This window comes from Aythya marila (genome assembly GCF_965140915.1).
Source record: "Aythya marila genome assembly, chromosome: 7".
NCBI classification, from domain to species: domain Eukaryota; kingdom Metazoa; phylum Chordata; class Aves; order Anseriformes; family Anatidae; genus Aythya; species Aythya marila.
In genome coordinates this window covers 6,184,018-6,208,498 of record NC_139048.1, presented here as the reverse complement: position 1 = coordinate 6,208,498, position 24,481 = coordinate 6,184,018, and the positions used below count along the sequence as shown (strand labels likewise).

Sequence of the window (24,481 nt, the reverse complement as noted above, 5' to 3'; positions counted from 1 at the left end):
CTCCCACGTTAAATGGCTGCCAATTTAGTGTCCACAGGGGTTGGGAAGAAAAGTTTGGGCAAGCCCAAGCCGCCTTTGAAGGATGCCAAGGAGCAGGCCGCAGCCCCCTCACACGCGGTGGCTCTCTCACTGCCATGGGCGGTGCCAGCACGGTGCCCTCACCTCACCATGGCTGGCAATTAACCGGGATTTTAATTACAGCCATGCCTTTACCCCCTCCATCCCGTGCGGAAGCACAAGGACGGGACACTTTGGGCTCTCCGGGCACGAGGCCTCAGCCCCACAGTTTCGGGGCTGAACCTGGCTTCACGCACAGGAGGCATGCTCAGGCCTCTCCCGAGCCCATCCCAAATCTTTGTCAGGTTTTGGGGTACTACCAGTAATTTTTGGGTCACTAACAATTCGTTTTGGGGTACTAACAGTAGTTTTTGGGTACTAGCGGTAGCTTTTTGGGTACTAGCAGTAGTTTTTAGGTACTAACGGTAATTTGGGGTACTAACAATAGCTTTTTGGGTACTTACAGTTGTTTTTGGATACTAATGGTAATTTTTTGGGTACTAACTATTGATATTTGAGTACTAACAGTAACTTTCTGGGTTCTAATAGTATTTTTTGATATTAACAATAGCTTTTTAGGTACTAACAGTAAGTGTTCAGTACTAACAACTGTTTTTTGGGTACTAACAGTAGTTTTAGGGGTACCAACAGTAGTTTTGGGGTACTAATAATAGTTTTTTGTGTACCAACAGTAGTTTTTGTGTACAAACAGTTGGTTTTGGGGTACTAATAATTGCTTTTTGGGCACTAACAATAGCTTTCTGGGTTCTAGTAGTAATTTTGAACACTAATAATAGCTTTTTGGGTACTAACAGTAATTGTTTGGGTACTAACAATTGTTTTTTGGGGTACTAATAGTAGTTTTTGCAGTACCAACAGTAGTTTTTGGGTACCAAGAGTAAGTTTTTGGGTACTAATAACTGCTTTCGGGCCCTAGCAGTAGTTTTTGGGACACTGATAGCAGTTTTTGGTGCCATAACGCCACCACCCACTCCCGAAGTTGCCCGGCACAGACCCACCCCCATCCCACCGGGGGGGGTCCGACCCTGCCACGCGCGGCCCCGCGCCCCCCTCCGCGCGCACGTGCCGCGCCACCTGCGCGCACCCCTCCCCTCCCCTCACCCACCCACCCGCCCCCCCACGCCGCCCCCTCAGCCAATGAGCGGGAGGGGGCTCAGCCCGGCGGCCAATGGGAGAGCGGCGCGCGCCCCCTCCCGCTCCCACCGCCCCTATTTAAAGGGCGTCGCGCGGCCGCGCGCTCCCAGAGGAGGCGGCGGCGGCGGCGGCGGGCGCGGAGCTGCGGCGGGGCTGGGGCCGGGGCCGCGGGGGCGGGCGGCGGCGCCCCCCGTGCCCCATGGAGGCGTTCCCCGGCGGCGCGCTGGAGCAGCACCGGCACCTCCCGGCCGTGGAGCGCCTGCCGGGTTCCCGCTACGGCGGCCGGAGCCACAGCGCCTGCGGGAACGTGTTCAACTCGTGGAACGACTACCTCGGGCTGGCCACGCTCATCACCAAAGCCGTGCGGCCCGGCAAGGGCTTCGCTGCCGAGCCCCCCGCCGTGGTGGTGGCGGCGGCGGCGCCGGCCGAGGAGGAGGAGGAGGAAGAGGAGGAGGAGGAAGAGGCGGCGGGGCCGTACTTCGAGGGCGCGCTGGACCTGCACGACCTGGAGCTGTGCGGCCACCACCACCACCACCACGGCGAGGGGCTGCTGGAGGAGCGCTTCGCCGACCTCAGCCCCTTCCCGGGCCGCGGCGGCCCCGCCGCGGTGCTGCTGGAGTGTCCCGGGCCGGAGGGGGCCGGGGCCGGCTCGCCCCGAGCCTGGGGCGGCGTGGTGGTGGCTGCGGGGCGGCTGCCGGCACACCCGAGGGCGGCCGGGAGGCTGCTGAAGCCCGAGCTGCAGGTGTGCGTCTTCTGCAGGAACAACAAGGAGGCGGTGGCCCTCTACACCACGCACATCCTCAAGGGACCCGACGGCCGCGTCCTGTGCCCGGTGCTGCGGCGCTACACCTGCCCCCTGTGCGGGGCCAGCGGGGACAATGCCCACACCATCAAGTACTGCCCGCTGTCCAAAATGCAGGCGGCCAAGCAGCTGCGGCACGCCCGGGCGGCGCTGGGCAGGAAGGGCCGCTAAGCTGCGGGGCGCCGGGCGGCTGCAGCGCGGGGTGGGCGCCCCGATTGGGCTCCGTGGGAGCCGCTGCGGGTGGTCGGGGAGAAAAGAGGGTCCCCTGGCGGATCTGAGGAGGGGGCGGCCCGGTTTTGCTCCTCCGCCCGCTGTGGGGTGCTCCTCCGCCTTGCTGCCCGCATCGCCCCGGGTGGGGAAGCGGCCGCCGGCCCCCTCCTTGCCCCCCTGTGCCCGGCTGCTGCTCCTGCAGGGTGCCTGTCGGCAGCGCTGGGCTTCGTCGGGGTCCAGCCCCCGGCTTGTGGGGTCTTTAAGCAGCTGAGCTGTTTCCTACACCCATCCTACAGCCGGGAGGGAAGTTGCCAGCGAACCCCTGCTCGGTTCCCGGTGCGGCAGGCGGCGCCTCCTCCCCTCCATCCCAGCGCCCTGCTGGTTGGGGGCACTGCCCCACGGCCACCCGTGACCGTGGGCAGCGTGCAGCTTTAGGGAGGGTCTGAGAGGAGGAGGAGGAAGCAAAGGGCTTGCTTGGGAATGTGACGACCGCGTTTAGTGCGAGTCGGAGGCAGGAGGAGGAGCAGCAAGGCTTGTAGTTGGCTTGGGGTGCTCTGGAGCAGATGTGTGCGTTCACAGCACGGAGGGGTCACGCTGTGGTTGGCCTTACCTAGGGAGTCACCTGGAAGCTGAGGAAAGGCGACGGGTCCTGGCAGAAAGGGGAGCTCGGGTGTTTGTGTGAACTCCTCTTGGAAAGCTGCTCAGTGGGGTGGGAGGACGGGCACTGGGGAGGGGGCAGCAGGAGGGGCTGGGGAGGGGCCCGAGAGGCAGCACTGGCACAGCTGTGAGCAGGGAGGAAAGGGCTCGCTATGGAAGTGGTCTCTTAAATCGTCATCGGATGGCTCCAAAGATAGCAGTAGGGCTAATTACCGGCTGCAAAGGGACTTGCATTAAATAACACTTCACTGTGGCGACAGCTCGCTGTAGGGCAGCTGCCTTCCCGTTGTGCGGGGTCTCAGCTGCGCACCGCCGCTCGTTTCGGGGGGGGGGAGGCTTGCACTACAGGCTCCTGTAAGCTGGTAGAATTTAGGTATGTTTGATTTTGTGATGTCTGTTCCACATATGTTTAATCTGTATCCACCACAGATTGGAAATGAGCTCAAGTGTAATGCTATGGGAAGAATTCTGTTCTGTATTTCTGTTAGCTTCTTGTGGAAACTTTGAAGATGAGTATATGCATTTTAATCCAGTTGACTGTTTACGGACATAAAAGCAAGAAAGACCTAAGAAAAGCGCTCTCAGGTGTTTTCTGAGGGGGCTGTGTGGGAGGTCTGTCTGCAACACCCCCCTGCCTCCCCTGCTCTCTAGGTTAAGCTACCCCATAGGGACTGACCCATTGCAGTGCCTGGGAGTTTGCCAAGACACCAGAACCTCACCCTGCCTCGGATGGTGGCACTGGCCTCATGCAGCACCCGCTCCTTCCCTTGACCTGTGTCAGAAGAAAGCTGCCCTTGTGCCAGTGGCTTCTGCTGCCTACGACTCCGAGTCTCCTCGTGCTCCCCAGGCGGGCCTGTTGTGGAAGGGCCAGGAGCTGCCCGTGGCAGGCTGCGTGGCGCTGGGCGTGGGATCCAGGCCCCAGTAGGTAAGGCAGCAGAGCAGGTGCCTGGGAAGACCAGCTGGGAGGGGAGGGGAAAGGCAGCGTGCTCCAGTGGGGAGGGAACAGCACTCAGACTGAGCAAAAACCTGAGAGCAAGGTCCTGAAATTACATGTTTATCCAGCAGGAGCCCATTCTTTGGGTTGAGTTGCCCTTTAAAGCTTTACAAGCCCCTGTCTTAGAAAGATTGAACTTCTGAAGAGTTGTTTAAGTAAATTTCTGGAGCCATTTCTCCAGCACACTGCAGCACTGAGTGAGCAGAAACATGCCTGTTTGTTGTCACTCTTAATTACAGAGGATACTGCTTACATATAGCTTTATTTTGATTCCTTAAGTTACTGAAAACAACTTAGGTTAGTAACTTAAATCCTAGGAACAGCATACAGCTTCATCTAAAAGCAGCCTGGGTTGGAAGCTACTTTATGCTGCACCAAAGAGGCCTAAGAAAATCCTGGTGCTGTCACTTACCCTACAGGCATCTACACATCTGTTGGCTCAACCCAAATTCTTATCCTTGGAGAATCGCTTTATTCCAGGGAAATATTCCACATTCTGTAAGCGATGGCACCTTTTCCATGGTGATACTCTGGTGAGAGGGAAGAGCAGAGCACCAGGCAGCCCATAATGGCCCTCAGCTGCTGTGAGCATTGGCAAAAGGCAGGCTTGTTGTAAGGCAGTGCTGCCTTCAGGTGCGCAGATCGTTCAGTTCAGCTGCAGCCAGGTGAGCGCACAGCTTTACTGAAAGCCCTGTTTGGCAGGGGGTGTCTCTGGCTTGCTGCTGCCCAGTGCCTCAGGGTGCTTCTTTGCCATAGGACCAAGCTCTGTGGCTGTGAAATGCCTTCACTTCCCTTAGGCGTGCCAGCTCGGCCCACCCAATACATAGATGAATGCATCCTGAGGTAGTCTGCTAACAGTCACGAAGAGAAAAATAATTGTTGAATTATTTTTCTGAGGAGCAGGGTGCTAAATCTGCAAGTGCAGAGGCAGAAAAAAACAGTGAATTGTCCTCTGGGCCAATGGTGGAAAACTAACAAAGCTGAAATTGCAGCAAGGGACTTTTGGATTAGCAAGAAGTGGAATGGCTTGCAGAATCCCCATCCTGCTGCAACTAAATGCGTTGAGTTGCGAAGAGCAGGAGCGGTAACTGCAGAGCCTTTTGGTTAGAGTTGGGCCAGTCCTGGCAAACTTCTGCCACAGCAGTTGGTGTTCTGAAATGATCAAGCAGTGAAATAAATGCATGGGCATGGCTGTGTAGCTCACATCTTGCAGATCTCTTGAGCTGCCCAGTCTTGCCAGCACACATACCTAGAATTCTTACATGCTCAAAGAAGTTAAAAACACATCCTGGAAGTTTTTCTGGTGCAGTGGCCATCGACTACATTCATGCCCATGCAAATATGGCTGTTGGGATACAATTACAAACATACAACTGGAGGTGGAACCACTCTTTATAACTCTCTGATGACTGGAGGCAAACGTTGCATTTGTGTTCAAAAAAGGCCAAAGGGACCATCAGAGATGCTGTTGGCCGGGTGATGTGGCTTCAGTTTGTTGGAAAACTCCTGAAGTAATCTCAGAGCTGCTTTTGGGGCACATGAAGGATGAAGTGACTGGAAGGAGTCAGCAAGGATTTAACCCAATGCCCAACTTGGCTGCTTTCTGCAGTAAAACATCTGGTTTTGTGGACGAGGGGAAGTGCAGAGGATCTAATTTGGGCTGGCCTTGCAAGGTTTTCATCAGTCCCATGTGATGCTGGGGTGTTCCAGCCTTGGGCTCTGCTGGCAGGCTGAGAGCTGCGCCCCTCTACTCAGTGTGCCTCAGCGTGGCTGCTGCCTCCAGTTTGTGTGCACACACAAGGAAGATGCGGCCAAACTGGAGCACACGCAGCTGAGGGCAACAAGAGCACCAGGGGCTGGGGCAGGCTGGAGACTGGAAAGTTTTGGGGAACCCTTCTAGGGGCCTGCCAGTACCCACTAGGCAGTTTTGCAATCAGGCTTTTCACTGCAGTGTAGGAGAGGAAAGTGAGAGGCATCAGGTAGAAGCTGGACAAAAACGAAGCTTTTTCACTGTGGGAACAGTCGTGCATTAGAAGAGGTTGCCCTGAAAGGTTGTGCAGGCTCCATCCTGGGAGCTTTTCAGGCCTGGCCAAACATGGTTCTGCCTAATGCAATCTGACCTCACTGCAAGAGGGTGGCCCCTCCTGGAGTCCCTTTTAACAGCTGTCACTCTGCAATTCTTGCTCCAGTGCAAGTACAGCAACAGGTAGCTCAACAGCGGCCCTGGGACCCCTTAACTGCATGCAGCACACAAAAAAGTTTATAAAACATCACAGATCTGAAGGAATCCTGGCAGTCAGCAAACCAAGTGACAGGCTCCAGTGGCACAAGCAGCTGGCCCTCAGATTAGGTGACAATGAGAACAAGTTTGTCCTGAGCAGTAAATGCGAGCTGGAAAGTCTGAAAAGGGTGGGAAAAGGATAAGAAGAGAAACATTATAACGTTTGTTCACACATACTACAATTAAATAAGGTTTAACTAGCCCAGGTCCTCTCACTTTCTCCTTCAACCAGTACAAAACCAGGTATGCATACAAAAAAAAAAAAGTTAAACTGCTATTTGGCATTAAAATAAAATGTGGGAAGTTACTAAAAAGTCAAGACACTGTAGAAGCTAATTCCATAAGTTGTTTATTTATCATCGAAGAAACACACAGCAGCAAGTTCTGTGCTGGCTTCAGTATGACCAGATAGTAACTGTTGATCTGCATCCCAAAATTGAAGTCAACACAGCCATTACTACAAATCACTTCTTTTGAAAGGGAAAGAATTTACCCTGAAGACAAAGAATTGGGGAAAAAATTCAACAACTTCTCCAAAACCACACATTTTAAATATGACAATATTTATAAATCCTTGAAAGGCATGAGTTATCCAGTAATGGAAAAGCAGTTGTGCTATTGGCAACAGAAAATACATCGCAATATGCTTACCAAAACACTTAAATCGTAGAAGCTTTAAGTTCTGTGGTTGTACACTGCAGCAGTATATGGTACTGGAACAATGACTGCAACGTGGCTTCATGTAATGTATTCAAGTAAATCTACAGGAAATATCCCAGTGTAGCTAATGCTCATGTTTGTTGTATTTAATTCCAATTTGAACATACTGAATTTAGGTAATAAAATGTGACTCTCACACTGCCTGCCCTCAAAGATCCCTATTGTAAGAAGAGGGGGGTTGTATCTCCCCTCCCTTGTTTTTTTTCTAATTATGGCAATTGATCTAGCTCTGCTTTTTCAGTAATTGCACTGTGTGAACAGAGGTGGTTTCATATGCATGTTCGGTGATGACAATACCCCATTCCGAATTAAGAAAGACTAAAAATAAAAAGGTCAGCTTGTTTTGGTGCAAGATAGAAGCAGTACTCAAGACAGCTGTTGGGCTTGCTTCTTTTTATTTTAGCAACAAATGATCCATGAAATAAGCATCATTTGAAATTTCAAAAACTGGCATTCAATTTCCAACCTTCTGCTGTGAGTTTTGTGCATGATCAATCTATATGAGTAAGTAATTCAAGCTCATGCTTTCATGTTACCTCAAAACATTTGTTAAAGAATTCCAATTCAGAATGTTTATAAGCACAAATATAATCTGTGGATTCAATCAAATCAAAGCTAAAACATTGGTTAAACTGTTTTGATATCCACTTAACGTCGTACAGTGGTCCACCCTTCTTCGTCTGTCTCATTTTTAGTACGACGAACAGGCTCACGCTCCTTTTCTGTTTTCCAGGAGCCCTTCTCCTTCTCCCCATCTCTTTCTCGATCTTTTGATGCTGCTGGGGAAGCAGCAGCTGGAGCAGCAGCAGGAGCAGGAGCTGATCGCCGAACTGCTTCACGTTCTTCTCCACGTTCTTCTCTCCTATCATCAGCACGCCGCCACGAGCTTGCTGCAAGTACAAGAGACAATAAAACAACCTTTGTCACATTCAACCAGCAGCCTGCAAGAGTTTAAACAAACAAGCCTCGCACTGACAGTCTGATTTACTGATTCTCAATCTTGCCAAGAGCTAATATGAAGATGACAGCCAAATGCACAGCTTAATTTTATAGTGAAGTAACGGCCCGGAACTACTCAAGCCTCTTTCTCGATTCAGGATTGCTGTGAGCAACCGAAGTGTCATCTTTAAAACACTAACTGCAATAAGAATGTTCTATTGATGGACGTGGTTTTATAATGTAAAAATACATCCTTATATTATCAGAATTAAAAGCACAAAAGCATCTCCTTAGAAATGACTGAACCCTGCAAACAGAAAATTCCTGACTGAAAGCAGTTGTGGAAATCTTTAGGTGTCTCCGAAGACAGCACCTTGCTGTTCCACCTACTGAAACCAGAGGCAGACACTGGATTACACAACCCCACTGACGATGGCCTTCAGCGTTCTTCACTACGTGAAGAATTCTTCACTTCCACCAAAAGGAGTTTCAAAATTCTAACCCAGCTGCGTACGAACAAAGCTGTCAAATACCAAACCAGACATTCCAACAACGAAACAGTTCTTGATATATTTTTTACATGAAGTATCTTCTCCCTGAGAGCCCTCAGCCCTTCCGCCAGCTGGCAGCCCCGTACATGTTGTGCTCCAGTTTGCTCTCTGAGATCGGCTGCACGACAGCGCCCGTGTCCGGGGAGCACCAACACTCAGGGCGGAAACCAAACGAGCTTCTGAACGGGACAAGTCCAGCACTGGAAGATGTGGTATATCAGCCTAAATGTCTTTGCTGTTACTCTTTTTTTTTCTTCCAGGCAGCAGCAAAGTATAAATGAACGTATATAATTAAACCTGGTTAATGTACATAATTAAAATAGGTTATTCATAAAAAAATAAATATCATTAATGGTGTGAAACCCATAAGGCCTTATTTGCAAATATTTTCCTCATTTTTGAGAAAGGAGCCAGGAATGTTCTCTGGGACATCTATCTTGACAGTTAAACTACAAGGATTTAATTCACCCCTAACATAACGCTGCTCTGCTAACTGCAAACTTCAGACATCCTTATCCTTCTACTGCAGATGCAAACTGCTACTATGATAGCAGAAAGCAGGAAGAAAAGTAAGAAACATAAAGATTCACAGGGAAGTTCTCAACACACTAAAGCTTCTTTCCATTCCCTTTTTATGTAAAGAGAGTTTAAGTGGCTGAAAATAAAACTTACTCCTATTTTCCCACGTCCTAGCACTGCCAGAGTAACGTGAAGGACCTGTAATAAATGTGAGCCTTTAGAACGATAAAGCAAACGTACGTTCTTCACGGTCAGATCTGAGTGGTGGTCCTCTTCTGGGGGGTAGATCTCTGTCATCAGCACGGCGATCTCGCATGTCACGGCCACCTCTGTCCCATTCTTCACGACGACTTGAATCCCTCCAGCTAGAGTTCTCCTCAGCTGGTCCTCTTCTCCAACCAGCGTCATCCCTGTTGCCATTCAAAACATATGACTAACCATTAGCATTTTACCTTTGCTGCAGAAAGAAGCGATAATAAATCACAACACATTTTCAGGCCTGCAGGTCTCTATTTAATATACTGACTTCCAAAATCTTTTCTCTTTTTCTGGAGCCTAGTATGAAATTGTCTTAATGTACAGGGGGAAAAATATTTGAAAGCAGTGACACATCTGGGATTCATTCTGTAAACTGTTAGCATCTTAAGAACCAAAAGACCCCAGAATGCCACTATCCATTTATTGCCTTAAAGCACTTCATTTCATACAACCTAGCCGCTGCTCCTCTCATTACGTGATACCCCATTATTTCTTAAACAGAAAGGCACTTTTTTTTTTTTTTAAAAAAAGAAAATCATTCAACAAGTGTTTAAACAAAGGAGTCAAACCTGGGACGCCTGAAACGATCATCTCGATCAAAATCCCTCTCTCTGTCGAATTCACGGTCCTTCTCGTTTTCATCGCGGTCCTTGTCTCTGTCCCACTCGCGGTCTCCGGGGGGCCTGGAGTCTCGGGGAGGCCCCCAGCTGTCCTCACGCGCCTTTTCGCGCTCTCTCCATCCCCCTGTAGGCAACAGTCAGAGGAACTGTGAGTGACCGACCTCTGGTCCCTGACCATAGGCAAAGAACCGTTTACTTCCCACACAGAAACTGATCCAAGTTTTGATCACCTGAGCATCCTACTCAAGATGCTTGTCAGAAGCGTGCACTTCTGAGTAGGAAGCGCTGACAAAGCAGCGTAGAAACTGCTTTATTTAAAGGCACCAACAAATACCTCACGCCAGGACTGCCTGTGTCAAGTTTAACACAGAGCTGAACACACCCTGTGTTTTCTGGCTGAAAAATGCCATCCCCTCAAAGGTCCCGTGCAAAGCAAGTAGAGGAAGAAGGAAACGGGGTGGTTCGGACTGCAGGCTGCTTCCTCAAAATGCACAGCCGAGATGATTTTAGGCAAACAATCTGTAAGAACTTGCTGCTTTTTAAAGCACTCCTTTAAAATGACTGTCATTCCCTACGTACCTACACAGTGCACCCTGAACTACTGTTCAGTTACTCATGAATGAGAGTTCTTTATTACACAGCCTTCTTTAAGAAAATGGGAAGAAGGAGAAAGCTATTGGAATGCAAATATCACAACTTATGCTAATTTTGCTACTAGCTTGAATTACAGAATTAATGTCTGCTTTAGAGAGTTGATGTGGCAGCTGTAAATATTTAAGTCTGAATAAAAAGAACCAGGAAATCAGTCAAAATCACATTCAACCATCATCAACAGTTCTGAACAGAATCAGGAAGGAGGTGTCGCAGTCACCACCCGCACGACTTCAACTAGAAATAAATCATCCAAGAACAGGGCAGCAGGGTAACGCAGGTCAGAAGGTCAGCTAGTCAGAACTGCTGCTCAGAGAGGGATTTTCAAAAAAGGTATACACAAAAGCAAAAAATAAAGGAATGGTAGGAACTGGAATAGTTTTGTACACTAAAAAATAACAACCTTATCAAACCCAGGCCACCGGAATCTTGCATCAAAACCCTTCCTAGCAGGTTATTTTCAGCTAGGGTAGGGAAAGAGACCAAGGCGTGCTCATCCAGTGATGTTTCTCTCCCATCACAGCATTAAACTTGTGTGTTTTGTTTCTGCATACGGTAAATACCAGCATTACTATGTGACCTTAAGTTATCTTCGAGGTGAGCAATAAACACTACTGCATTTTGCTGTGTGTGCTTTGTTTGTTTGCTTAATTCAGCCGAACGAAAAGGATTGATTACACCAAGTGAAGGAGCGTTCATATTCGTGCAATTACTACAGATGTTTTCAGAGATGTTTCCCCTCTGGCACCCCCGCTATCGGCTGGCTTAGCGCGTGCTTTGGCGGAAAGATTATCTTATGAGGCTATTTTACCTGGTTTCCCAAATGGCCTCCAGGGACCTGGTCTGGAATCCTCGCTGCTGCGCCACGGCCCCCGGTCATCATCTCTCCTGGAGAGCCTGTCGTCATCCGCGCTGCGCCACGGCCCCCTGTCATCATCCAGCCCACGCCGGGGACCCCGGTCATCATCCAGCCCGCGCCTGGGACCCCGGTCATCATCCGCAGCCCTCCAGCTGCCCCTGTCGTCGTCCAGCCCACGCCTGGGCGGCCGGTCATCATCCAGCGCCCTCCGGGGTGGCCGGTCGTCATCCAGCCCGCGCCTGGGTCCTCTGTCGTCGTCCGCGGCACGCCAGCTGCCTCTGTCGTCATCCAGGCCACGCCGGGGCGGCCGGTCATCATCCAGAGCGCGTCGCGGTGGCCGGTCGTCGTCCAGCCCGCGCCGGGGAGGCCGGTCGTCGTCCAGAGCACGCCGGGGAGGCCGGTCGTCGTCCAGCCCGCGCCTGGGCCCCCTGTCGTCATCTGCGGCTCGCCAGCTGCCTCTGTCATCATCCAAAGCGCGTCGGGGCGGTCTGTCGTCATCCAGAGCACGCCTAGGTGGCCTGTCCTCATCCAAACCGCGCCGGGGCGGCCTGTCCTCATCCCCTTCGCGCCGAGGTGGCCTCTCTTCATCCCCCTCGCGCCGAGGCGGCCTGTCCTCGCTCGGCTCCACCGAAGGACGGTCCTTCTCTTCTGCAGCTCCTCGCCGGGGCAGATCGTCCCCTCGTCGGGGCAGGTCATCCCCCCGCCGGGGCAGGTCGTCCCCCCGCCGGAAAGGTCTGTCATCATCTCTCGGTTCTCCTCGACGCCAATCTCTACAAAACCACAAGGGATAAGCAAGTAGAAAGCGACATCTAGAAGATGGTTTTAAGTTTTGGAAGAATAAGGGAGGATACAACTACTATTGAGCTGTGAGATAAAAACAAGAAAGTATTAATTTCCATTTAGACTCCTGTTGGATAATTTCCTCCTCTAAAAAACCTGCGGATTATTTTGAAGTAACAGATATGTAGACAAATGTTTATAAAGTTCCTACGAACAAATATTTAATTCATTCATTCATACCTAGGTTCTGTTTCAGGGTTTTTATTTAAAAGAAAATAAAAAACACTTTTTAAATCCTATGACTTTTAAATTATTAGGAATTTTCCCTCAGAGGCTGGTGAGGCACTGGCACAAGCTGCCCCATCCCTGGAGGTGCCCAAGGCCAGGCTGGATGGGGCTTTGGGCAGCCTGGGCTGTGGGAGGTGTCCCTGCCATGGCAGAGGTTGGAACTGGGTGGGCTTTGAGGTCCCTTCCAACCCAAACCATTCCAGGATTCTTTGATAATCTCATTTTTAAACTATCATTTGCCAATGGAACGACTCCTCTGTTTTTAGATTTTTCCCCTCACGTGGCAATTTTAGAGTTCCTATTTCAGCTTCCATCCTTTCCTGCTTGAAACTTTCACAGCTCCCACTTGCAAAGTTTACTGAAACTGAGCCAAACAGCGTCGGATAAGCAAAACACAGAACGTGTGAAACCTGCCTGCACGATACTCCACCGGAGACATCTCAGAGAAACAACAACCAGGGATGCGTTAATATAAAGAACGTAACAGAATGGCACTGGTAGCAATGCAATCCAGTTTCCACCATATACGCCGTGTTTCAGCAGCCTCCAGAAGTGCTATACGCAGAGATCTTCCTGAGCTGGAAGCATGCCGGCAGCTTTTCCCAGTATGTTTCTGTCTGATTTGGAAAGTTCACACCGGAGTGCCTACCGCTGCTACAGGTTCCTAACTTCTTGTTGTTGTTGCTTCTCTTAACTCAGCCACAAACAGCAGAGCCATGAGGTCAGCTCTCCTTTTCCATGTACTTTGGCTTAATACCACTATCAGCAAATGCTTACGTGCTTCTAGACAAGAAGTAACTCGAAGGAGCTGTGCTGAGGTCTGGCAGCCAGCAGCACTGCCCTGCCCCTCGCAGCGTCTCCGTTAGCTCCACGTACATTACGTCTGCGTTAGCTGCCAGTTCATTGTTCCAGCAAATGCCCAGTTCCTCAGAGCACTGCAAGGATTTTCTGCGATCTAGAGAGAAAACGAGGCACCACCCTAACGTGACTTTTTTTTGCTAAAACAACCAGATTTTAGTTAACTCCTACGTAGTACTTTAACTCCTACATAGGAAATGTTAACATCATCTTTCCCAACTACAACATTAGGAATATTTTTATATTGGCAATGACTTTCTTCTCTCCCTTACAAAACTTTGTATCTACCACAGCAAGACCAGTAATTTTACTTCCCTCTCTTGCTTCTTACAGCTACCTACCGTTCTTGCACACTGACAGATCAATGTCACTACTTCCAGTCTAGTTGTGAAGAAGCCAGTGCTGTCCCAGAGACACACAGCGTTATATATCACAACACAGCCGCTAGTTGTCTGAGACAGCCAGTCCTTGCTGACCTCTTCTCTATTTCTGTCATCTGGTTTTGCTTGTAACCAGTCACGGTTTGGAAAAGACCAAGAGCACTGAAACGCGCCCATCACGGGGAATGCAGCGCTCTGGGGGTGGCTGCACAGGGCAGCTGGCTGCTCGACTGCCAGGACCTGTGTGCTCGTTTTGCAGACAACTTTTAGCTGCAGATTAGATCTCATTCCCTGTCCTCTATGCCTCTGCCTTCATCACTTGATAAGTATTTTGGAATTACTTTATTCAATTACAGCTAGGTTTGTCCTATGTTTGTATCCAACACGTTTTCCTTTTAGGGCTAAACTCCAACTGAAGTTCTTTGAGGGGTTTCTAAAGAATGCAGAATTACACCTTCTGCAGTTATGCCTGAGTATTGCCATTTATTTTTGTTAGCTTTCTAAGCTGGGAAAAAGGAAATAACTGAGAAACATTCCATTTTACTTAAAATTCCATAGAGATGATTTAAATTCTTTTCAGTATTTTAGTGAAAGGCAAAAGGAAACCCATAGTATGCCTAATTTTTCCTCCTCAGCAGCCACTGAGCTCAATTTGGGTGGAAGCTGAGTAATAATAAAGATAACACTTCTTCAGAAAAACCTGAATATATGATTGGAAAATGAATGTGTCACCAGCATCGTTCTGTTGTGAAAAAAATGTATCACAATGAAGCATATAAACAGATGCATTAAACATTTATGCAAGTAGTTAAATGCTTCACCTCAGAGTTTCATCCCAATTTTTGATTTTGTGATTGGAGAGAAAGGGAACTGCTACCAAGAAGGGCAGCACAGCTTTTAAAGAAAGCATGAAACGCTATCTTGGTTATCAAAAGATCATACTCTTCCAATACGTTAAAACAAATTACTGGAGAGGGAAACAGTAAATTGGTTTCCTTCCACTGCACTCAGGGTAAGCTGCAATGGATTGAAATTGCTGCACCAGAACTTAAGGTTAGACATTTATAAATATCTAATCTGTAAGGCTAATTAAGCAATAAAACATACTGCCAATCAGAGCAGTGGTATTTTCATCTGCACAGGCTTTTAAAAACAATTAGCTGTGCATCATCAGAAATAGTTCACGCACAATTCATCCTCTTGCGGAGCAGAATGATGAACAAATTTTAAAGACCCTTTCTTCTAAAACCATATAAACAGTCTTCATTATCACTGAATATATCCAAAACACCTAAAAAGCATAGATGTGAACAAACACCTAAAAAAAGGTGTGAAGTACTTTCTGAATATTCTTCCTACCGAAAACCTTCCTTCTCTGTTCAACACAGTCTTTCAGGACTTAGTTTCAGTTTATGGCACATTTTTGCTCTGTGAGCCATTCTGGGACTTGAATGGCTTTCAAGACACTGAATTTTGACTTTTACCTTTCTTAAAATATTTTCATCAGCTTTCTAAATGGAAAATCTCAAACAGTTCCATCGTCCAGAAACTCTGTACCTGTTCGTTATCCTTCCCTGATCTGTACTTGTACAACTGACACCAATATCTGAGTGGGACGCAACATTTTAAATTAAACAAGAAACCAAGTAAGCAAATTTATCAGGTGCAGAAGGCCTTCAGCCAGCCTCCAGATATCTAACCTAAGCAAAAGAGGAATGTTATCTGAATCAGTTCCAAGATAAAATCTCCCATTTCAACATTCTTACAAAGCAATCAGAGGGTAACTTGCAGAAATGTAAAGGCATTCAGCTAGTGCAGCGTTAGTAGTACCAACAAAAGGAGCCCACTAATTAATTACCTTTCCACTGGAGCTCGTCGCCATTCGGATTCTGTCTCACCACCTCTTCTCCAGGAGCTTTCAGACTCTCCTCTATCACCCCAACGAGATTCCTGTATGTATCAAAGAAAATTAGGAACATCATCTTATATACTTTAGAATAAAGATTTTCAGCATATACATTACTCCATTCAGAGCATGCCGTGCCATTAAAAGCTCAGCTGTTACGCTGTAGGGAATACTAAACTATCAGCAGGTTGAGCACCTGAAGTATGGTCTTAACCAACTATGTTGTTTATGGCTGTTTAAAAACATGATCCCTTTGTGCCACACATTTTACTAACAGGGTAGGATGCCTGTAAAGTTAATACACTGAAAAGTTTATGAACAGACCTACAAATGACAGCTTCAGCGAGCCATGGCTACGAGCTGATGACACAAAGATGTAACAATTTCATTTTCCTGCTGAGTTACAGCAGTAGAAATGATTTTTTTTTAATTTTTGTTTTGTGCTTTCTAATCACATCAGAAAAAGGGACAGAATAAACTGTAAGCAATATGCAGCAGAGACCGTTTTATTCTGGCTGTATACAGCACTGAATATGGGGCCTCAAGGCTTTCACGCAAATGCTTAGATACAAGGCAGAGCAATAATTTTATTTATTTGTTTATTAAAGGTAGAGCACACCTCTGCCCATCACCGGGCAAAGAGAATTTAAATTACTTCTTATGGAGATATTTATTCCTAAATTCCACCCTAAGCAGCAAGCTAGGTAAACCACACAAACTAACATTTCAAATAATCACACATTTAAAACAGGGTATTCCAGTTTGCAACTGCTCTTCGTGAAATGTTTTAATTTGACAAAGTTTATGCTTCAACACGGAGAAAAACAGAAGTAAGGCAAGATCTCACATCCACTACTCTGAGCATGTATCTAAATGTTTTTGATTATCTTCTTGTGTAAATGATCCCAAGAAACACGGGAGAACAAAGAATTCCAGAACTGCAAGTGGCATTTTTCAAGTGGTACAGATATCTTTCTCAGAACTTGAGTCAGCTTTTCCATATAGTCAAGTGCCCATGGCTAAGAATACCTCTTCTGTGGAAAAATACCACTGACAATACAGTCCATCGGGTAAACAATCATCAAAACGATTTCTACAAGCTCTGACTGCTTGTTTTCACAGTGCTACTCAACGAGGCATTCATTGAACACGGATAATGGCTATGGTGAGTGAAATTTAAAGCTGGCTCTCTTATTGATAAGGATCAAAAAAGTGGGAGTTTAGAAGGCTTGCAGTACAGTTCCATTTCTAAAATCATTAAAGATTTTATCTGCAAAATAACTTTATCTTTGTCTCCCATTGGATTGGAATAACGGCATTCCCCAATACTTATACTTCTAAAAGGGAAGTAACTTTCTTTTTTTTTAATTTTATTGCATAATTCTTTATTCATTCATCAGGTCTTTATTCTTTATTTAGTTTTTGAACAACCTGGTGATTTGGTAGTTTCTTTGCTTTACTTTATTACAGATCCCAGTAAGGAGCTGAAAGGAACACTGATAATTTAACTATTAGTCACTTGTGTCACAACCTATTTTTGTTAACGTCTTATTTTAGCGTTTCCAACTTTTTCCAAATAATCCACAGAAAAAGGAGTCAAAACACACCTGCAAGTATTTACCTACCTTTCTCGAAAATGGGTCATCCAGACCTCTTCGTTCTTCTTCTCGACGACGCTCTCTTTCTTCTATCTCCATTTCTCTTTGACGTTTCTTCTTCTCTAGTTCTTCCAGTTTTTTGACACGCTCTTGGTATTCACGCTGTTCCTGCTCACGTTTCTCCCGCTCTATGCGTTCCTTCTCCTCACGCTCTGCAGAGTTGGAAAAATAAGAAGAATGTATTACAAATTATGTTACTTTGCTATATCCAAAGAAAGGTTACAAAAAACAATCCCTTCCCATTTGACTCATTTCCTTTTAAAAATAAAAAATAAAAATCCAATAAGCATTACACAAGACATGTTTAACCACAATCTTTTCGGGAAGTATCCTAATTCCAACGCAATAGGAAAAGAACCCTTAATACATTCATGACCCTAACAACTTGAACAATAGCTACTAGCTAGGATACTAAGAAAAACATTCTAATATCCATGTGTTACTTAGATGTACGGACCACAAACATGCCACCTAAAGTATCAGTAAGTACATCAACTATAGTAGGGGATCTCTTTCTTAGACGAGGGCAAAGAAAATGTCAGCTACTATGATCATAAGTTTGATATGCAGGACCCCTGGATTTATTTCCTCATTTTTAAATATTGGGTGATCATGAATACGCACTGAAAAAATCTTCGTTGCAATCCAAGTTATAAGTAGGACAGAAATTTACCTCAGGTTACTTATCACCTCTTCTGAAAGCTTTGAAATGGTCTACCAGAGAAAACAGCTCACAAAGCAATTTGCATGAGCTGTTTACAAGTCTTGGGTTCTTGATCTGCCACCAATATTCCCCTTCTGCTCTTTCAGATGTGTTCAAAAAAGGTGTCAGAACGCAAGCTAAATGAGTAAAATCAAAAACTTGATTTTTCGTTAGCCTCCCTTTTACTTTATCTCCTCCTTTCTTCATGTCTGAGGGAATGTGAGGGCAGGAAGCACTCATGTGCTTTCGTTTTTCCTTTCCCCTCTGAAGCTCTGCCTTCACCTCTGTGCTGTACAAGCACGCATTCAGGTAAAATGCAAAGGTAAAGTAAGTAACAGCAACTAACAGAGCCTTTACCACTGACTGAAGATTAGAAGACTTCCTCCAATACTGTGGAAACAGGGAAATCAGAAAAGAAAATAATATCCTCAAATCATACCTTTAAGCAGCTGTTCTTCTCGTAATCTTTGCTCTTCTTCCTCCTTTTCTCTGTAATAAGTGATGCGTCTTTCTTCTTTACGTTGTTTCTTGCGTTCCTCCAAACGATTACGCCTCTCTTCTGCTAGCCTTTCCTGGAACTGTTTGAGTTTATCCTGAAATACAAAAAACACACTTGAAAACACCAGAATCGTCATGTTTAAGAGGTGGACAATTATACGAATTGTAAAATAAAGTTGTAGAGAAAAATAAACTAACTGCAATGTATTACTGTTTACCATGTTAAGCTTCTTCTGCAGCAAATTTGGTATAAGGGAATGTACTCCTACTTATAAGACAGAGTATGTACAACTTCAGTCCTGTATTTGCATTTAAGGGAAGTAAATACATGACCTGGTTACTGACCTCAGTAAGTTACCTATACCTATAGCAGAGAATCATATACAGTTACTTATACACAGATTTCTTTTTTTCGAACCAGTTCTTACTGCAACATAACAAAATAATCAAAGCTACCACTCTCAGAAAATGCAGACTTTTTGAAAAGCAGAGCAAGAAACGAAGGCTATCTTTTAGGCACTCCTTTTCCACATAAGCTGTTTCAGAAGTTGCCGTAAATTTTTAGTAGTAATACCGAGGAATGGGTGCAAGAAAGATATTTTAGTCAAGTGAGCCATTGTAGATTCTAATTTGTGATTTTCATGAAGAATCAGTGAGTCATAAGCTGAGCTCCTTGCTTTACAGCAACATTTGATTACAATACCATTTGCCACGTACCTCATAAACTGTTCGTCGTGAGGCTTTGAGCCTGGCTTCAAATAAATCTCTATCCTCCAACATCCTTGAGAGTCTGTTCTTATGCTCAAGGGCTTTCTCACGCTCCAACTGCAAAGTGGTGATCTAAAATAGGTAAGAAAAAGTTATGTAGTAAGATTTTACTTCAGATATTTGCAATCAGTCTATCTCAGTCACTACAAATTATCTTTTAGACCCAACCCAAAGGAGGCTGCTGCCCACTGGCACAATAAAATGGGAAAGCTAACTCTTAATTTTTCATACCAACTTTTCCCTTCTTCTCTTGGGTTGAGCCAGGAAAAAGACAGTGCCAAACTTCTATTTTTCATTCGCAGCTAACAGATTTTATCACATGAATAAAAATTCTTACCCTTTCCTCTTCTTGTTGCTCCCACAGCTCCATATCACGTACTCTCTGTTCCTCATAGGCAGTCTTTATTAAAGGAATTTCTTCTAAGCGCTTTGCTCGTTCAAAATAGTCAATCTAAATAAAGATAACATACCTTTAGGATGTCATAATGCAAAGAAACGTGCAAGAAAACCATCAACAATCTCCTAAAAAAACAGTATCTGGAAAGTTCTCCAATAAATCTTTGTTAAAAAAAAAAAAACACACTGGACCAGCTCAAAGCTGCATCTAAACAAACACCTGGCTCGAGCACATGTAACTAAGCACATTCCAAGGAAAGGATGCAATAGAAGCAGGTATACGTAACCATAGTCCTCCCAGTAGTCTCTCAGCATCACTGATTTTCAGCTCCCCCTCACGAAGAATTAATTGGCATCACACTCACAGCTTTCTAGCAGCAAGTCAATTTCCCATGAACTGAATTATCTCAGTGTCATATAACCTCTGGTTCATTCTTGAAAACATGTGGAAGCCCTCGGTTAGTTTCACCTCACACAGGTTGTATATTTTTATTTACTCTGGCCGGACACTCCTCACACTTAGTATTATACAAGTTACAGGCAGATCCTCTTCTGCAAGCTAGGACTTTATCAAGGGATTCTCCTCTGCTTCAGTAAGGAATAATACAATTAATTTAGCTCCTCTAATGGCCTCAACTTCTCCTGGCATTTCATCTTCTCTGAAGACTTTCCAATTACAAGTTTTCCCAAATACGACCCAGTTCTCACACAGCTTAAGGGCCCAATTTCAAATCAACTCCACGAAGTACAATGAATTTGTGCATCGATCCTAGAAACTCAGTTGGTTTGCAATGCACTTACTTTTTAGCTTCATACATTTTAAAAATGGTATTCAAAATGTTCATACATACAACACAAACTCAAGTTCACAACCACTAACTAAAATGTTGCATACACAGCTTTGTGCCCTCAGTAGTTCATACCTTTTTCTCCTGATTCTTCAGACGTTCCTGGAGTTCCTTCTTTTCTTTCTCCAGCTGTTCAACTTGTTTAGCCATAATGAAGTCGGGATCCAATTCTTCAAGATCCTGGAGCCAAGTAAAGTTATCAATACAAAATAAAACCAACATTTTTTGTCACAAATGCAGATTTAGCTATTTATTTAAGCCTCTGCAGTTTTCCCCATAAGTTTGAAAAAGATTGCATCAGAAGCATTCTCAACCTCTTTTCCTCTCTTTTGGGTAACTTTTATTTCATTTTTAAAGTTCTATAAAGCATTCGTATCCTGATTTTTAATTGAGACAAAATCCAGGCACAATAAAACGGGATCTGAAGGTCTCTTTCATATATCAGACACTGCTTCAACAACACAGAGAGGAAGAGGGAGGGAGGAATAAAACCAGCTGGATTTCATTCCTCCAGGTAAAATAGATCCCATCCAAATTCAGCATTAAGGCTCAATTTAAATTGCTGAGCAACTTAAACATTTAAGTGCCAAACTGACATTCTTAATTCTTGGTGACTGTTTGTAAGACCAATTACAGTATTAAACTGGTAAAAAAATATGAAATTCAATCAGCCAAGCAAAAAAAAATAAATACAAAATTACTCAATACTTCAATAATAAGTTGCCTACCTCAATATCAATATCTTTAAATGCTTTGGCTCCCAGTTCAGTCTTCTTAATCTGCTCCAAGCGCTCCCGAACAGTCTTCTTTTTGATTTGTTCATGTTCTTGCAGGATACGTTCCTTTTCTCTCTCCTTTGCCTCCTGGCGCAGTCTCTCTTCCTCAGCTTTCCGGACTTTCTGTAATTCTGCTTCACGCTGTTCCAGTTCTTCTTTTTCGCGCTGAATGTTTAAACTCTCAAGACGCTCTTTTCTTTCCTCTATAGTTTGACGACGTGCAAGAATTCGCTGATGCTCCTTCCTCGAATTCTTTAAGAAGGCAGTGACTGCCAGCTGATGCTGTTCTTCCTTCTCTTGCTGAATTTAAATTATGAATAAGACAATGATGAATGTAGCATCTCTTTAAAAAGGCAGAAAGCATAGTAAATGCTTCTCAAAGAAATCACAAAATTAATTTTATTCCCCAGCCTTGCCAACTCGATTGATATGCAACTGTAATGGCAAATCTAATCACTCATCCATGTGGCAAACAAGGTAGTGTCAACTCAACAGAACCATGTGCAAATGGAGTCAAAAGCTGTCTGTATCAGACAATGTCCTGCAGTACCTATTTTAGGTGTGGTATTTTCACACTTTGTTCAGAAATACTGCACACATATATGCTAGCGGTAGGTAAGACTCTATACCTGAAAGGGGGGGACGACCCATCTTGTTTCTCTCTACGTATGTAATATAGAGCATTGCATGTAGTGTATTTCATAGATTCTGGGAATCATTTTAGTTGGAAGAGACTCTTCAGATCATCAGCCACCATAAACTCCTTTGTTTTTAACGCGTTTTGGTTTTGTTTTAAACATACTAGCATAAGAGAAAAATATCCGAATTGAAACAAAGCGCTATCTATGAGATGCTACATTGGTAAGTAAGGAATTTAGGCATAAGCATTGGATTGTAAATCCATTTTAATTAAGTTATGAAAAGCACTTGACTGCATATAGACCATTCTTTAAGTGTCCTTCTGATCGCTCCACAATTCTGCTCCAGAGCTGCCTGTATGCTCTTTGTAGAGATTCCCACTCTGCACTTGGCGAGGTCTGACTGCTAACGGAGGGTGCTGCCCATTTTAACCACTCCAGCAAGCACCAAACACTGCAGCATAATTAGCTCACAGCAAGCACTCAGTCGTGCTGGTCATGAAATGGGAGTTAGCTCAGAGGTATTTTTAGTAATCTGCCCCTTCCAGGGCATTAAACAAAAACACTGCAACATCCCTACTTTGTTGCAGATCTGCAAGCACTTAAAGATTAATGAGGGTGCCAGACACACTAAAATAAAAAGCCTCGGATGAAATTAATGACTTAGCAAATTGTGATAAATTTGACAGAAATGTAGGAGTTTTTATCCACTTGAAAATTCAAGTTTTTATCTGAATAGTGAACAACAGACATCCATTTGTTCTAAAGCTTCTCCAATCACACAGATCAATATTAAATACTAGTAATTATGCTAGCACTATCAAGCACATTATCAAGTTTATGTCTTATTCAGCTAATCATACTGACACGTAAGGTAGAAGACTACCTGTCATTTCTATCTATTAAAGATAAAATATGCTTTATTCGTATTTTATTTAAACCAACAATTCATATGAATAAAACTCTTTTTAGGGGAAAACCTACATGAAATATTCTGATCTTAAACACTACAAACAGCTGACGTACATTCAAGCTAACACAAGCAAGCTAATATTTGGTGTCTTGATACAGTCCTACTTTGTGTGCTTTTATTTTAGCAATATAACTTACTATTTCCAACTTGGATAGAGCATCCTATATGGACATCTTGCCATCAGCCTTTTTTCCAATAAGGAAAAATTGTTCTCTACATTTGCTGAACAATCTTTCTTTCATAAGCATGTAGCAAAGGAAATAAATTACCCCTGCTCTTTAAAGGGAAGTGAAGGTTTAAGCTTGCCACAACCAAAGCACGCCGGCAATCCCAGCATGACTAACACCTCGCTCCTACAGGGCTCTGTAGGACCTGAAATGTGAGCTCATCAGTGAGTCCGACCTTGAGTCCAACAGCCCCAGTGAGAGGGAAAGACAAGTCAGTTCTTCAGCTGTGGGATCTTTGGTTCATGTTTTTAGATTCCACTATGAAGTCACATTACAGGTTCTTTAAAACACCAGTTTCTCCAGGAAGAAAACAGGCAGCAGGCTCTGGATTTTCAAAAAATGCATGCAAAATTTTAAACAAGCCTTAGCTCTGTAGACCCAGCTATGGCTAAGTTATTGCATGGTATATTCTAAACTTGATATGCAAAACCAGCAATTTAAATTCATGCCTCTTATGTACATTTTGACATTATTTTAGTTATGACCAAATACTAACTAGCTGGGTGCATTTAGGAATCATCCTTTGCTCTTCAGAAGCATAAAAGCACTTCTAGAAGAAAAAACGTCAAAAAAAAAAAAAAGGGAGACATCTAATGTGAGAGAGCACACTCATGAAAATAAGCTATTACAAAGTGTCAAGTTCTTAGCTTACATTTCTACCTAATGCACAATGTCGATAATGAGCTCCATTTAATACAAACTGTATCAGAGATCATTATCACAGTGCTCTGAAAAGGAAGCAGCACACTTCTGAAAATAAGCAAATATACCAAAGCACCAACCCATCTACTCAGATCCTTGCAGCATCCCATTAAATTAATCATTAGAGAGCTCAGTGCCTTTCCTATGTCACGGAAAAGCAAACCAAGCAACTTCTTGGTGTAACATTCTAGTATGATCTCACAACTTCAAAACCAATTTATCTTGCTACAGCAGAAGACTTTAATTAGAACAGTTACGCAACAGATGCAGAAGGATATCTGGTCATTAACAAATGTATTAATGCTATGCTGCATTTGTCTATATTAACACCTCAAGGAGAAAGTACTTGTTCTGAAGAGAGGGGACACCGGTAACAATTTCATTACCACTGCACAGAAAACAGCTTACTGGAATTAGCAGCAGATCAGACAAGCCAAAACTAATAAAAGGCTGCATAAGGGCAACTGGTAAACATCACACAACACACTTGGGGGAATGTCAGCATTCGTCAATGTTTTCAGAAGATTTAGGATTACTTACCAGCAAGTGAGGAGGCTTAATGACTGCAAGAGCCTTAGCCAGAGCTGAGGACATCGCAGTCAATTGATTTCTAATTTGCTCAGAAGGCATGCTTTGTAGCTGAGGGCCCAGTGGAGCATCTTCTCTGGTACAGTAATTCAAATCCGAGCCAAAACTCAGTGTCCGGGTAGTATGGTCAAGGCGAACCTTTGCAAAAAAAAAAACAGAGTGTGAAAACTAAAATATGACTGTATTATTTATATTGCTTTTAAATGCTTCCTCTGTTGCTC

The 24,481-nt window shown here is 44.8% G+C and overlaps 2 protein-coding genes across 2 annotated transcripts in view; one reads left to right on the top strand and one right to left on the bottom strand.

Moving 5' to 3' along the window:
• The first annotated feature begins 1,349 nt into the window (after positions 1-1,349).
• NANOS1 (nanos C2HC-type zinc finger 1) lies at positions 1,350-2,947 on the top strand. The gene has a single exon (XM_082765425.1). It carries the CDS (start codon positions 1,412-1,414, stop codon positions 2,183-2,185), a length of 774 nt encoding a protein of 257 aa, XP_082621551.1. The 5' UTR covers positions 1,350-1,411; the 3' UTR covers positions 2,186-2,947.
• A 3,542-nt stretch (positions 2,948-6,489) lies between these two features.
• EIF3A (eukaryotic translation initiation factor 3 subunit A) overlaps positions 6,490-24,481 on the bottom strand; it is a 32,605-nt gene continuing 14,613 nt past the window's right edge. Inside the window, exons 11-22 of the mRNA XM_082764205.1 lie at positions 24,213-24,398; positions 21,085-21,432; positions 20,432-20,536; positions 19,450-19,563; positions 19,062-19,184; positions 18,286-18,439; positions 17,111-17,295; positions 15,438-15,529; positions 11,226-12,043; positions 9,713-9,887; positions 9,126-9,295; positions 6,490-7,766 (exon numbers count right to left, since the gene is read on the bottom strand). Coding sequence (XP_082620331.1) covers positions 7,525-7,766; positions 9,126-9,295; positions 9,713-9,887; positions 11,226-12,043; positions 15,438-15,529; positions 17,111-17,295; positions 18,286-18,439; positions 19,062-19,184; positions 19,450-19,563; positions 20,432-20,536; positions 21,085-21,432; positions 24,213-24,398 — 2,712 coding nt within the window. The 3' untranslated portion in view covers positions 6,490-7,524. The remainder of the gene's footprint in view (positions 7,767-9,125; positions 9,296-9,712; positions 9,888-11,225; positions 12,044-15,437; positions 15,530-17,110; positions 17,296-18,285; positions 18,440-19,061; positions 19,185-19,449; positions 19,564-20,431; positions 20,537-21,084; positions 21,433-24,212; positions 24,399-24,481) is intronic.